This window comes from Ptychodera flava, chromosome 15 (assembly GCF_041260155.1).
Source record: "Ptychodera flava strain L36383 chromosome 15, AS_Pfla_20210202, whole genome shotgun sequence".
In the NCBI taxonomy this organism is placed as follows: Eukaryota; Metazoa; Hemichordata; class Enteropneusta; family Ptychoderidae; genus Ptychodera; species Ptychodera flava.
In genome coordinates, this window is record NC_091942.1 from 37,203,478 (window position 1) to 37,218,644 (window position 15,167).

General features: G+C 36.0%; 2 protein-coding genes across 2 annotated transcripts; one reads left to right on the forward strand and one right to left on the reverse strand.

Annotated features, from left to right (window-relative positions):
- Window positions 1–414: 414 nt before the first annotated feature.
- LOC139152070 (ADP-ribosylation factor-like protein 16) lies at window positions 415–10,194 on the forward strand. Its single transcript, XM_070725161.1, has 5 exons — window positions 415–620; window positions 3,564–3,623; window positions 5,172–5,291; window positions 6,051–6,166; window positions 6,599–10,194. The coding sequence occupies exons 1-5, from the start codon at window positions 561–563 to the stop codon at window positions 6,771–6,773; spliced, it is 531 nt and encodes a 176-aa protein (XP_070581262.1). The 5' UTR covers window positions 415–560; the 3' UTR covers window positions 6,774–10,194.
- A 1,256-nt stretch (window positions 10,195–11,450) lies between these two features.
- Window positions 11,451–14,006, reverse strand: LOC139152071 (polyisoprenoid diphosphate/phosphate phosphohydrolase PLPP6-like). The gene is made up of 2 exons (XM_070725162.1): window positions 13,540–14,006; window positions 11,451–12,086 (listed from the first exon to the last, which is right to left on the reverse strand). Exons 1-2 carry the CDS (start codon window positions 13,844–13,846, stop codon window positions 11,707–11,709), a joined length of 687 nt encoding a protein of 228 aa, XP_070581263.1. The 5' UTR covers window positions 13,847–14,006; the 3' UTR covers window positions 11,451–11,706.
- Between the last annotated feature and the right edge of the window lie 1,161 nt (window positions 14,007–15,167).

A 15,167-nucleotide genomic window follows, 5' to 3' on the forward strand; every position in this document is an offset into this window, starting at 1 on the left:
CAAACAAAACAGGAAGATCTACCTTCTCGAAAATAAACTTGAATAAAGGGCAATATCATGAAGTTAAAAAATTAAGTATACATTTTTTCATAGTAAATCGATCATGCCTCTTGTTCAGTGGATGTCATTTTTGACAAAACCCAATTTTTGTTCTCGGCCACCTTTTCTATGACTCATACGGGTGATAGTAGCTCTTATAATTATTGTTGTGGTTGTTGTTGTTGTTGTTCTCTCGAAGAAGAAATAGAACAAGAAGAAGAAGAAGAAGAAGAAGAAGAAGAAGAAGAAGAAGAAGAAGAAGAAGACACAGAAAGAGACAAAAAGATATTGCAATGCTCTATATTCATTAAGACCCCCAAAACACAATGGTGCAACCCTATGTTTAGAAGCCGCGTCTTTTTGGCTGACCTAGGGAGTCGTAAACATACCGACGGCAAGACGGACGGTGCCATGAAAGTGCTGTCGGACAGCGCTCTTTATAGATGATACCGGAGATATTCAGCTGATTGAAGTTCCGAAGCTTCTTATCACACGCATTGCGATAGATAACACGGAGAAGCATGTGTCTTTTAGTCGGAACAACCGGTGTTGGCAAGACTTTACTTTTAAAGAGACTACAGCATATCCTTTATTACACGTCGCCAAAATCATAATGCTCACGTACCACTACCATGGCTCTCTTTTGGTAGCCCCATGGTATATACATGGAGCTATTAGCTCCATGTTATTTAGCTCTCGTAACATAACTTAACATAACATAACATGATTGTTGTACAGGAGCTTGTTTATGAGGCCCCAGTAACCCAGTTTGTAGGTTACAGTGGTCTTCACCGTGTAGCTAACCGCAGGCGACTGTGCTGCTAGTATCTGAAGTAGTGCGCGCCCTCTGTGTCACTAGGATAGTATCCTAGTAGTGCGATACCGTTAGAGCCCCGTATCTGTCTTGGCCATGGATCTGCAGTGTAAGTGTTAATGTTAACAAAATGCTCTAAACATGGAGATACCGGGCTAGGCTGTTAGCTACCGGCATAGGCAGCAGGTTGGTGAATGTTTGGAGCTATTTATTTATTTATTTATTTATTATCTATTCAGGTAAACCAACTGGCATAAAGCCTATTTACGGGTAGTCTCGTTACCAGACCTCGTCGCTTCGCCACTGCAAACTGAGCCGCTGGCGGTAGGACATGGCGAGTCGCGGAGCGACGAGCTTCGAGTCGCGAAGCGACGAGGGTCTGGTGACTACCACTGCATTCCACTGTGATGACGCATCAGGACGGGCGGAGAACCAAATTTAAATATGACCCTTGACCTACTTGAATATTCAATCCGAAAAACCAAGACAAATGCATGTGTTTTTCAATATGCGATAGTCAACATCGAGCTCGTCGCAAATGTCCGGGGCAAATGTACTCTGTGGACAATGACCATGCTGAAACTCCCGTGAAAATATACGGAGAGCATGTGAAGACAACAGCCAACAGACTTCCCGTACCCAGTTGGCAAGTTTACGAAGACGTCATTCCCCCCCCCCCCCCCCCCCCCCCCCCCCCCCCGTAGAAAAGCTGCAATTGCTTCAATTTGCTCGTCTTTCAGGTATTCTATGGCTAATTTTTCTTTGCCACAATCGATTGCTTTCCTAAGTTCGGCTGTCGGCCCCATTTACGCCAGTTGAATTTACGCACGTCCGCGTACTGTGAATGCCCAGTGCGTCGTTTGGGGAATCCGAGGGAATCCTTTTATGTATGTCATATCATTGCGTAGTTGAGCTTATTGACGTTGTCAGTCATAGAAGTTCCTCATAGTTGTTGGTAGATATTTTTACAAGCCCCTCCTTCTATTGAATATGCATCAAAGTTTGCCTGTTGTCGTGGTTGTCGATTGAGCCATGTGATTGGTGGGTATAAATATCTTGGAATGCGGAAGTCAGTAGTCTCCAGACCCCGTCGCCCAGCCAGTGGAAAAATTACTTCATGTTCCTACCGCCAGCGGCGCACTTTGCACTGGCGAAGCGACGCGGTCTGGAAGCGAGACTAATTTACGGGCACCTTAGGAGAATATATAAAAACAAACACATAAAAGATAAAAAACTATAATAAGCAATAACAAATAAAAAGTGACATCATAATCAAAACAAACACAAACAAATGCAACAATGCAGGACAACTAGCAAAAGCATGCACTCTACAGCACATGCCGAAAGGTGGAAGTAGAACTAAATACATGTAAATCAATGTGGTTACACATCTGAAAATGGGAGAATGTAAACTCAGATTACTCAGATTACTTCTAGAGGTGTTGACGTGGAAAGTATAGTTATTATGTAGCTGTCTGCTTGATACATTAAAAGATATTTTGTACAAAATGGATGGACAATTATACAAAATGGATAGACAGTTATAGTGTGCATTGACCAGTTTATAAACAAAAGTAGCGTCAAAAAATTTACGCCTCCTCACCATATTCAAACACATCTGCGAAGTAAGAAGAATACCAAGATCTTTAACACTATGAACACAAAATTGCGACTCAACAGCAACATTGTAATTGCAGGTGATCAGTTTCTCTTCGTCAATAAATGTAATAATATTGCATTTCCCGACATTAAGCTTTATTTTCCACACATTGCACCATTTGTAAACATCAATGTCCATTTGAAGGGAAATACAATCACATTGTGTTCTAATTATGTGGTAAATTTTGGCATTGTCACCATACATTGAGCACAATGATGATGACAATGGATAATATCTAGCATGTTATTGACGTACAGAATGAACAAACGTTGCCCAATTAGTGAACCTTGAGGTACACCTGATGTGACATCATATGGTGATGACATGTGACCATTAATAACTACACATTGTGTTTTATTTTGGAGGTACGATGTAAGCCAAGATATAACATTGCCAGAGAAACCATATGCAATCAGTTATTGTGACAGTAAAGTATGTGACACAGTATTGAAAGCTTTACTGAAATCTGTATATATGCTATCGCCTGTAATTTTGCATCCAGAGCTATTTGATGTATGATTTTGCGACATATTTTCTCAGAAATATGTGAAATTTGTATAAATCCTAAGAAAAATTTATTAGTTTATTTACATGACGACTATTCTTATACTTCATTCCACCCTCAAATTAAATTGGCTGAGTTTCTTTGATTCAGTTATGTATGAGGTTTAAAGATATCTTGTCAAGGCGTTAGATAAAAAATGGACTCAGACTTCAACATTTTGTTCATTTTGCGAAATCAAAGCAAGTACTTCTTATATTGGTGCAAACTCTATGAAATATTCTGATATCAAAGATGTTTGCTACTTTACAATGACAATTTATGAGGTTGCTATTCTAAATTATAAAACATCAAGAAAATCTAAAAACTTCTACACGTAATTATGACTACGTATACAAGTGTTGTTCACCGTTCCCAACGTCTGTGCTACATGTACATGCGTCTGGTTGTCACGTGACAAAGAAGCAACGTGTAGTGATGGAACGTATTTACTGAACCTCTCTAAGGTCTCCAAAAATTGTTGTTAGATTTCCTTGACAGCATGATTACATTGTTCAAACAAGGGTTCATTTTCTGAAGTCAACGAAGCACCTGCAACAATACCAACAGTAAGTAGCATTTACCTAGACTCTTGTTTTACTTCATGTATATACAGTCCCTCCACAGCGGCAGCATAGTTAAATGCCTTCATCTTCTCAGATACATGTCATTATGAAATGTTTCAAAACAAATAAATTCATTAATGCAATTGGTTTATAATAATAATGAATTCATTCCTTGAGTAACTCCATCTCAAGTTTTGTGGAGGGTCTATGGTTTTCTACCATACAAGAGTGTTCCATAGCTCTGATGAATTTCAAGTACATCTTGCCAAAATAGTATTTTGAGAGGTCCATGGTTCATGGAAGCATTACAAAGTATAAAATTGCTTTAGTAGCTCACATTTGGTATACCAATGTGAGGTTATCGTATAAGCTGAAGTTGGTGGCGTCTGTATGTATGTATGTATGTATGTACGTATAGTATGTCCGTCAGCATCAAAAACTCATGAACCACTGCACTTTTCAGCTTGGTATTTGGTGTGTTGATGCACCCTGAGCTATAGATGGGATTTTGTTCAAATGAAGTCTGCATTGCTAAAATTATGCAAATGAGCTTAAAAATGTGGAAATGGTCAAGGATTAATAACTCAAGAAGCGCTGTTTTGATTGCTTTGAAAATTTATGTGCAAGTACCTTAGGTAAACCTTAAACAGTTTTATGAATATCGTGAAGATATCTTGAATTTTTTAGTTTTGCTTAATTTTTTGGTAATTCTTCTCTGAAACCGCCAGCACAGTTGCTGTCAAATTTGGGTTGGATGTTTGCACAGGTGTTACTCTTCTTATTTGTTGAAATTATGACAAAATTGGAAAAATTACTGTCTTCGGGCAATTTTTTTATCATTTTTGGTCAAAAAATCATAAAAAATATTTTCCTTTTAAAGCCCCTTGACAGACAGCTTTTATATTTGGTGTACAGATGTCCAGGGATGACAGTAGATATGTGGAAGTTGTCCTGAAATATACAAATTTGCATTTTTAAGACAATTTTGTCATTTTTGGTCAAGAAAACTTGTTCTCAAAATTACTTGTCTGATATCTTTGTAATTTGGTACAAAAGTCTGAAGGGATGTTATTAGATAAATTTTCTGCTCAACGTGTTGGGAAACCCCCAAATTTTTATATTTTAGGTAATTTTCTCAGTTTGTGACCTTAAATGACCTACAACCCAGGATATGTTATGAGACAGTTTCGAAGGCTGTGAACATAATTTTGTCATATTTAATATTTGGTTGACATTTGCTTATGTATGTAGGATCTGCTTGTCCCATTGCTATAGAAGTTGATATGCATGTTCCGAAAGATTACCTCCAGTACCTAAGTTGCAGACCTTATTTGCTTTTGTCATTCTTGTTTTCTTGTTTAAATATTTCTTGAATGGACCAATTCAAACCAAATGTGAGCACACTGTCCTTGACGGTATTGTGTTTATTTATGAAATCAGAAAAATTATTGTACTTTCATACATGCAGAATAGCCAGTTGGCAATATAAATAATTTCAATTGTTGAATATTGGGGAAATCGTAGTTATGATGTGTGTATTTTCACTTTCAGGTCGGAACAAATCTTGTAAATGTCAACATTGGAAAGAAAAATGATGTTACAATCCGAGAGCTAGGAGGTTGTATGGGACCAATTTGGCACAATTATTACAAAGACTGTTCAGTCTTAATGGTAGGTTATCAAATAAAATACTATTAGTATTTATTATCAATCACAAGTTACATTTATCGTCATACTTTTTAGGTAAGTATATAGCTCTGTTTTGGGTTACAGGATTGTTACTAGATATGACTGGCTGCAGCTGACCGCATGCGACATCAAACACTGCTGCTTGCAATGAGGACAAATTTTGTCAGTATAGCATGTGTGGCTGCTGTCGCAGCTTGCAGTCTGAGCTGCTAAATAATGTCCTTTCCAGTGTACATTGTAACATTAGCAGTCACCAGTATTAAATTGTATTTTTGTTCCTACTTGCATGCAGAGATTTTGAGAAAATGAAATCAGAATTTGCAGATTAATGTGTATTTTTGCAGATTTATGAAAAAACAATTATGTCATTTGCAAAGCATCCCAATTACAATACAGAAGTCATGAAAGAAGTTTTAATGTTTTATAAAATCTTTAGTGTCGGTAACTTTAATGCTGTATTCACTCATTATTTAACATAATTTGAGGACATCATATTATTTGTTAGATCAGAAATGATTTTAATGTGGAGACTCATTTGTAGGTGATACAAAAATGACTTCATCAGTTCAAATATTGCTGTCAAAAGAGAAATAAAAAATATTAGTGTATTCTCCATCAGTACATTATAATTGTAACATTTGTCAAGGGTATACCTTTGTATGTGAACTGCTAATGTCAGTCACAAAGTACTCTATTTTGTGTCTTTCTTTACTACTTTTCTCACTATGTCTTTTTTCAAAGTTCATGATTGACATGGCCAATCCCTGTCAAGTTGCATCATCTTGTATTCAGTTGCTGACAGTGTTATCCCATGAACAACTGCAGAATGTCTCTGTTCTCCTACTTCTCAACAAAGTGTAAGTATGAGAGTTTTACTTTCTGTTGATGCAATTTCAATCAGCAAAGAAGTAACATGCAAGTGTGAATTTGAAATCATATGTTATATCAATGTACATAACCAGTAACCTATGAATATGTTGTGTTTGATATCTTACGACTTTTTATTTTGGGAGACACATTGAAGTTTTTCACTTTTTTGAGCATTTATACTTTAGAGTTATGCAAGCATATCTTTTTTGTTCATAGGGAAGTGGATATCAATGTAAATTGATCTAACTGCTGCCCTGTGTTTGATTTATTGCATCATTTTTGTTAAAACTTTCATAAGTTGCTCTCTCTGCTACTTTTGCCAAAGTTCAGACATTTATCCGAGATTCACAGGTGGCATTTTGAAAATGACTGCACATTTTAATTAACTGTTCCTTCGTTTCTTTCCTTGATTAACCAAGTGACTCACCATGTGCCATGAACCGTAATGAACTGGACTCACTACTGCGGATGAGAGAGATAATTTCACACGCCAAACAGACAATAACTGTACTAGAGATAAGTGCCAGACGAGGACAGGGCTTACCAGAATTGGTGAAATGGTTAAATGAGAACCATCAACCAGAATCTTCATAGAATTTTGAGATACTAGTCTGGTGTTGTGTGGATGTGCCCAAAATTGTAAATACATGGTGCATATTGTTAAACAGGGTCAACAAATGATGTGTTTGGTACACAGTCTGCAAGAACTGTCAGATTTAGGAATTTCTAGTTTGATTTATCCCCACTAAAGTCTCTTTCTGCTCTTGCATGCCGTACCTGGTATATGTGATACATCAGGCTTGTAGCAAACTTTGAATGAGATTGGTACTGATTGAAGTCTCTCACATAGAATATAGCTACCACCATTTACAGATACTAGAAGCATCTCACATAGTGTAGTTTAACCACTGTTTATTGATACTAGAAGCAGATTTTGTATTGATGGCACCACATTGCAAGTAATCTCCTTGTTTGACTCTATTCTCAGACAATCCTGACTAAAATCCTTGAATAGCCAACTCAGTATGTCTGTAATATGTTAGGTGATGATGTGTTTGTGTCCTTTAACAAACCCTCTCAAACTGAATTAACTTTGTTATTTTTATTTAGAGAAATAATGCAAAGACAGTGTTTATTCATTGAATTAATCAGTCATTGATACAAGTGGTACATAGTTCCAGTTTTTTCATAGTTATAACTGCAATGATTTTTTTTAACTTCACTGAATTAATCAATCTTTGAAATAACTGCGATGGTGTTTTTTATTTTGTTGAATCAATCAGTTATCTAATGCTGGGTGGCACATTGCAGAAAGTCAGTGTTTTCTCTGCATGTTCATTGAAAGGGGCACTTAGTGCCCCATTCATCAAATTAGGGGGTAGTGTTGATGTTGCTTTTGCCTTCCAATAAAGCCCTTCCCCAATATCATTACGATTGCCACCAAGTTCAGTATTGTTTATGTTATATACAACACCTGTCGACATCTGACATCATATTTGTCAGCTTGTGATATGCTCGGCTGCATTCAATCTTCTATTGACTGTCACCCACAGATTTCCTTGACTTAGAATTTGACATATTTGTTTCCTTGGACACAATAAAATATGCGGCTATCAAACGATTGTGTTTCATACGTTTTAGATTGATTGTCACAGCAGCGTGCCTATATACAAAGCTAAAACTGGAATTTTCCTTAATTCCAGCATTGATACAGTGTTTCAAACTTTACTGCTATCAAACTTTACTGCTATCAAAACATGAACATAAAATTCTACTAGTATTTCTGGTGACTGAACCACAACTACGTTGTTGGCTGAATGACAGGCGATACTTTGTCTTTCCGAGGGAGTACTATGACTAGAAACTATGGTAAATTCACAGGTCACTACACTATGCGCTTGGGTTACCAATATATATATGGACGTCTTTGCTTTGCTGTGCTTTGTGCGTGAGTTCTGTGCTGTCTGTAACCTTTTAAGGGCAGATAATTGCTCAAAATGCCCAGTTGAGAGAAAACATTGTCATTAAGGTGGTTGGAAAGGCTAGAGCGTGAGTTATAAATTTCAACAAAACTATTAAAATATAAAAGTAGTCAACACTCTCTGTGGAATAAAAAAACTAGACATTTGGGCACAAAGGCATTGCAGAGTTATAGCCTGTTAAAACTTCTGAAAAACTGACCAAATAAGAAGAAGTTGGGGAGTCCTTAGTGTATTAACTATGGTAGAGGTCCCCTAGCTTTTAATAAAATGTTTGAAAAGGGAAAGTCATTATTTGCTGTTTTTCAGGAAAGTTTGACAAGGCGGTGCTGGCATTCAGAGTGAGTGACTGCTATTGTAAATGCATTTTTAGATTCTTTGAGTGTCAAAGAGGTGTCAAAAGTGAGATTAACCAAAAAAACTGCTCTATGACTTCAAAAGAGGGGTGCAAATATGGCTTGTTTTCAACATTTTTGACAGAATACAGTTTTCCTACATAATTGTATACCAATTTAATCCAACTTTGAAATGAGATATGGACATGGAATTTTTACAGCCTATTAACAAGGTTACAGATAAGATTTGTACGGCACAATTTTCCTGTATTTGAAGTACTTTTTGAAACATCACATTTTGAAATTTGAAAGAAGTTTTAATAATTTTTTGATATATAAACCCATGTAAAATCATAAAAACAAATTTTATTTACAAATCCTGCCGTACAAATCTTACAATAAATAGTGTCCACATAATTATAACTAATTTGGTAATATTAATACTATCCAATTATTATTAAATTCAAAAATGTAAAAAAAATATGAAAAATTAAAGTTTAATATTTACTGGTGTCATATTTCAAATCATGGCTGCAAATATACATTTTTTATACTCTTTGGAGAAAATATTAACTAAGGGAGTTATCCTGAAAATTTGAACTAAATATCTTGATTCTAACACTTGAAACTTGACATTAACTCTGAGAAAAGAATTGGTGCAAAAATAGCCTTTCCAACCACCTTAACAAAAGTGGTAGTCCTCAGTCCCTAGTTCTTGCATAATGCTCATCAGTTCTTTGTTCTCTTAGAAAGTGATGTCCAGTTATTATTATCAATTTGTTCAGTGATAAACCTGATAAAAATCCTGTCCCATCAATGATGCTTTCAGACTCATTGTGTAATATTATCATTGGCAGCTATGTACAACTTTAGACTGGTCTGTAAATTGTGTTTGGTTGCTGTACAAAAGATGCTTTTTGTCTTTGACTTTACATGGAGGAATTGTTGCAGATATTTTACGGGAATGATTTTTGGCAGCACAGATCAAAATAGTAGATCTGTTGCTAAATATAGCACCATGCCGTTTTTAACTGTTGACAGAAATTCAGAAACATTTCTTTTCTTTTTTCACCTTCATTTACCAGAGTAGTCTGTGCATGAGATCCTTGTAAATGTTATTTGCTTGGGTTTTCATCTTGACACAGCTAGTTACAAAGAGCCATGTACCTATTCTTGTGTGTTATATTTCTGAGACTCTAGTGAAAGATCTCTGACAAGTATTTATTTTTACAATTTATAGTTAATGATCAGGTACTGTATTGTCATTTAGGAATCAGCCATATTTTCATTGTTAAATGAGTGGTATGATAGATAGCTTCTATTTGAATGAAAATATGGCAACAATTACAACAGGGGTATCATGAAGTATTTTATGTTATTAAAATTCAGTGCAATGTGACCGATAGTTCAACATACAAAACATGCCAATGAAGAGCTGTTAAAATATTACGTCAGAAAGGCAAGAACCCTTTGACAAGTTTTTCAAGTACATGTATGGCATTGTTCATGGTACTGAAAATTACAATTTGTAGCTATCTTTGCATGGAGGAGACAAAACTAGCCATGCAAACATTCAAACAACACAGCCTTCTATCTCTTTAGTTTCTGTAATGTACTGGGAAACAGGTACTGGTCTTAATTTTCAACTTGTTACACTGTCACTGGAGATCATTGTAACATGAATAAAATAAATTTGTTGTATTTTGTTGCTCATGTCCTGTATATATTGTACAACACATATGTATTTTTATGAATATTAAAACATCAAACATATCAAAAACGCTGTGTGTTATGAGATGTTATTGCCATTATCATAGAGTGGGATAAAATCAAACAAAATAGTAACGCCATTCCTGTTGACGGTGTCCATCTCCTAAAGGTTGTCACTCTGCAGTTTCTTCAATTTTCTGACCCATAACCTTCACATAACACTTAGTACAAACATTAATGCATTTGAAAAGTATGAAGCGATATAGGCATGCTGGAATTCAAGTCTTGTTCATCTTTTTACACAAATCCATGTCTTGAAAATTTCAAAATAATATACTTTGTGTTTGAACTCATGCATATTCATATAGACATTCCGTACAGCTTTTAACTGCAGAGATTTTCATACCGAGTTGTATAATAAGCAATAGAATAATAGGAATAATAAGTAGTAGAATTTTAGATTACCAGGTTTACAACTTCAAAGTAGTAAAGTAGCCTAAAGTAAAGGACCTACTTCTGATAGATAGTTTATAGACACCTAAATGCCATAGATGCAATAGACACTTTTTATTACACCTCATCCATGCTGTGATGGGTGTTAAGAACAAGAGTTATCCAATAATTTGACATAGGGACTCTGGGATGTAGACTTTTCGGTAGCCAAGCAATTACGATGGATTGTGTTGGGTATCTGTAAATTTTCATGGCTAGCTTGTGTCAATTTCACCTATAAAGTTTCAGGATCTGTCCATGGGATCTGCAAAGTACAGTATGCTGTACATCCATACTATCAAGGTAGAATCTGCCTCAACAACAGTAAAAACAACTTTTACAATAAATTTGGTCTACCATGTGTCTGGACTCATTTTGTAGCTCTTGACTACATAAAGTTTCACTGAAAAACGGATACTATTTTGCCAATTAGAGTTAACACAGGGTTGGTGGCCATTTTGAATTTCAGGAGCCAGTGAATATTGGGTAATTTGTTTCCCAGGTACAAAATTTTGTATGGTGACCCCTAAGTTTTATTCATGATTTTGAAAGGTAATGGTTTCAAGTTTCCTTGAAGAAAGTTTGGGCAAAGTTTGTCTTTAAATTTCAAGGAACTCCCATAAAGTATTCTATTGTTCAGAGCATTGTTGTCAAAGCAAGCGCTTGTCTTCACAAGACAGTCTTCATATACGGTATGTCCCAGTGATTTGTGGAGAGCCTCAGATATCTTGTAACACATACTACACACAGAATGGTACTATTTGTATAGTTTTATTGAATTTATCATCTCAAGTTATGAACTTCCATGATATTGTAAATATTTATATTGTAACATGATTACATTGGAAACTTTGCTGCTAAAATACACGGTTTTTTTACATTATTCACAGGGATATGTCACTATCTGTTTCATTTGATTATAAACATGGTCATTACTTTAGCTGAAACAGAATGACAAGAAATAATGACTGAAGATGGCTACTTTGGAAAGTTAAGTATCAGTATTTCAGGCTATGGAAGCAAACCAAAATATTGCATTAATTCATCACATTGCTGTGCTGGAATCCAAAGTTGCTTTAAGAGTGCATACTCAATAAATCCTAAAATCATTCCGGCACCAATGTCGCTAATGTGGTGCCTCCCTAGAAACAACCTTGACATGCACACTCCTAGCGACCAAACTGTCAGAAGTATATATGAAAATGGTGATGAGAAAGTCATTTCAGAGATGAAAAATGCAAGTAACATGCAAGCTCTTGAGCTGTGACCAGATGGAAATGAAAAGTGGTCAACTGATACTGTAGCAAACATGTCCATTTTGTTGCTGTTTGGTCTTGGTCTTCTCACCAATGCTTTGATGGCTGCCGTTAATACCAAATCAATGACCAATCCTGTAGTAACAATACAAAATCTCATTCATCTTTTCAAATATGATTCGAGATTACATGAGAAGTTAAAATCATGCTCTGTTATAAATCAAATAAATTTTGTGTACATACTTAATCTAAGCAATACCCCCACCCACCCACACACACACACACACACTGCAGGCTGGTATACACGAGATTTGGGTAAAATGCTTGGAATGTAACATAAGCTGCTAGGTGGTAGCTATATGGTGCTAACTGGAGATGGCAAACTGTACCCAAACCGAATGTACTTGCCTGCAAAGGCAGTTAATTGTATCAACATTTATGTTTATGGCATAAAAAGTTGTTTCCTCCATGGTTTCTAGCACAAAAAAGGAGAAAGAATAAAAATTTGAGTGATTGTCAAAGAACAGAAATTTAGCACCAGTGACCAGTGTTGATGTGAAGGATACATAAACATGAATGCTTGGCTTTGGTAGTGGAAGCAACATGGATGATAAAAGATAGCAACATTGTTTTGGCAAAGTGGAAACAAAATACTCATCCTAAACATTTACACTACTCTTGCAATTAAATGTAGATGTCTCTAATCAATGAAGTAGTTCTAAGGGTGATTTATCCTGCAATCTGTCTATTTAGCTTCTATGCTACTTGAGAGGCCAGTTTTACTTTTAGCACTGATAAAACAGCTTTTTAACTTGGCTGGAATGAGCTCTTGTCCAATCAGAATTACACATTGGTGTAACTGACACGCTAGTTATAATACCCCGGTATAGCATAGTTCATGTTTGCCACCCAACAAAAATTATTTCCTTTCATAAGTTGTCTTAAGTTTATATTATAGTTTCATCCCCACTATACTTTTGGAGACCAAAAGTGTATAAAGGTTTCATGAAAGAGTGCATACGCCATAAACCCTAAATATGTCACTGATATGGTGTCTCCCTAGAAAGTGCCTAGAAATTGTCCGTAGTTTCAGCCCCCAAACTTGGGGGATGGGGGACTACGTATTGGTCATAGTGATTTCTTTATATGCTATTCTCAATAAAAAAATCGAATGTTGTCAGTTAGACCACAGTCGCTTCTGAACCGATACATGACTGCGGTTGTGGTATTTTTCTAATGCATACCACAGCAGCGGCTGTCATGTATCAGTTCACAAGCAACTGTGGGCTAGACCCTAGCTGCAATATTAAATTTTAGCCCATGGGCCCTGCGCGAGCTTTATCTTGCGTGTTGGCTGTGTAGCGCCTACAATTATTGCAGCTAGGTTAGACACCGTACCTTCCATTTAAATTACAGCATACTACTACTTACACTCATCGTCATGGTCTGTGTTTGAGCGCACATACTACACCATATATTCATGATATTGATGATTGTAACAAGACACTTTCTTGTAGCATATTTTCCACTGAGGACTGTTGAGTCCCCCCCCCCCCCCCCGCGCCCTCCTCCGTGACGATGGCCTTACCTAGAAGCAGATTCATTGCAATTTCTCGATTCGATTTCGCAACCCCGGCAGCGTAGACATAAATAAACGGTGATGCCAACCAGGGTATGCCATGCCCACTGATTTCCAGCAATTTCATTAGTGGACGAAGAAATCCATACTTTGAGTCTGTATTAGCACATATGCTTAGGGATTCGGTCCACAACACATCCAGTTGGAGGAGGCTATTACATTCCGGTTTCAGCTGGTCATCATCTCGCACTGTGGTGTATCCGCTGGGACTCGATTGCAGTTTATGTTTTGAACGCCTTATTGTTTGCGTTGTCATTGTGAATTTCGCTCAGGACAGGTAATATTCAAAATATCATTGAACTAAACACGGACGTCCATGAACAAAATATATACAGTTTAGGGATACAGGGAATTCGTAGGAACAGAACGGAAGGTAGAAGTAGAACAAGGTGTAGGTCGATGTGTATGCCTCTCGGTCTCCCTACTGTAGCGCCAACTACGTCCATCATTAGTAATTTTCTCATATGAGCACCTTATCTTACTGGTCATTGTCATTTGTCTAATTGCTTATTGTCTGATTGATTATGACAATTCTATACTACATATACTGAGTTTGTATTTCATCCGGGTTGCGATTCCTTTCTATCGAGCTCTGCTCCGTAAAAAGGAAGCTCAACCCGGATGAAATACAAACTCGACATTAGTGATATCAATGTTTCATAATTACGATATTTTTTAAAATAGTTACGAAAATAATATCATATTTTTAGACTGTTCATTTTCAGTTCGCCTGTACACCTACCTACGTCTTACACAACTCATACACGTACAACGATTTAGTGGAGTACTGCTTTGCAGCAAGGAAGCTCAACCCTGATGAAATACAAACTAGGTATTAGTGATATCAATGTTTCATAATTAAGACTTATTATTTTTAATTATTACGAAAAAAATAATATTTTAAGACTATTCATAAAAATAAAATGAAAATTACAGGCATGAAAAAATACAGGCATGAAATCAAAATTGCAGGTACCAAAAATTACAGGTATAAATGAGGTATGAAATAAAAAATTACACCTGTACTAGTCCTGAGGCTTCATAATATATATTTATTAAACACAAACAAATGAGGAAGTTACTCAACGAAACCAAAACAGTGTTTCGAAGTAATAATACGAAAAAGAAATAAATTCATACAAAAAACCAAATCAAATTATGATTACATTTCTGATAGGCGTTCCATTCTCAATGTCATACATGTAGATATGTACTATGCTAGAGGAATTGATATGCTAGTATTTTTCATTATGAATTCACATTTGTTTAGCATATCATAGAATGTGTCGTTATATTTTGCACCTGCAGCAAACAAGAGATTTCTTTGGCTGGTGTAACATTTGCAAGAAATGATAAAATGTTGTTCATCTTCTACACATTTACTATCGCAAAGTTCGCAGATTCTTTCATGTACCGGAATTTTATTGTGACGTCCTGTTTCAACTTTTAATGAATGGTTACTTAATCTAAATTTGACAAGACTGTCTCGGAGATCAATATTATTGATAGTAGTAATGTAATTTTCAAGCTCGATACTTTGTTTAAATATTCTGTATGTTCTCAATTTATTTTTTGCA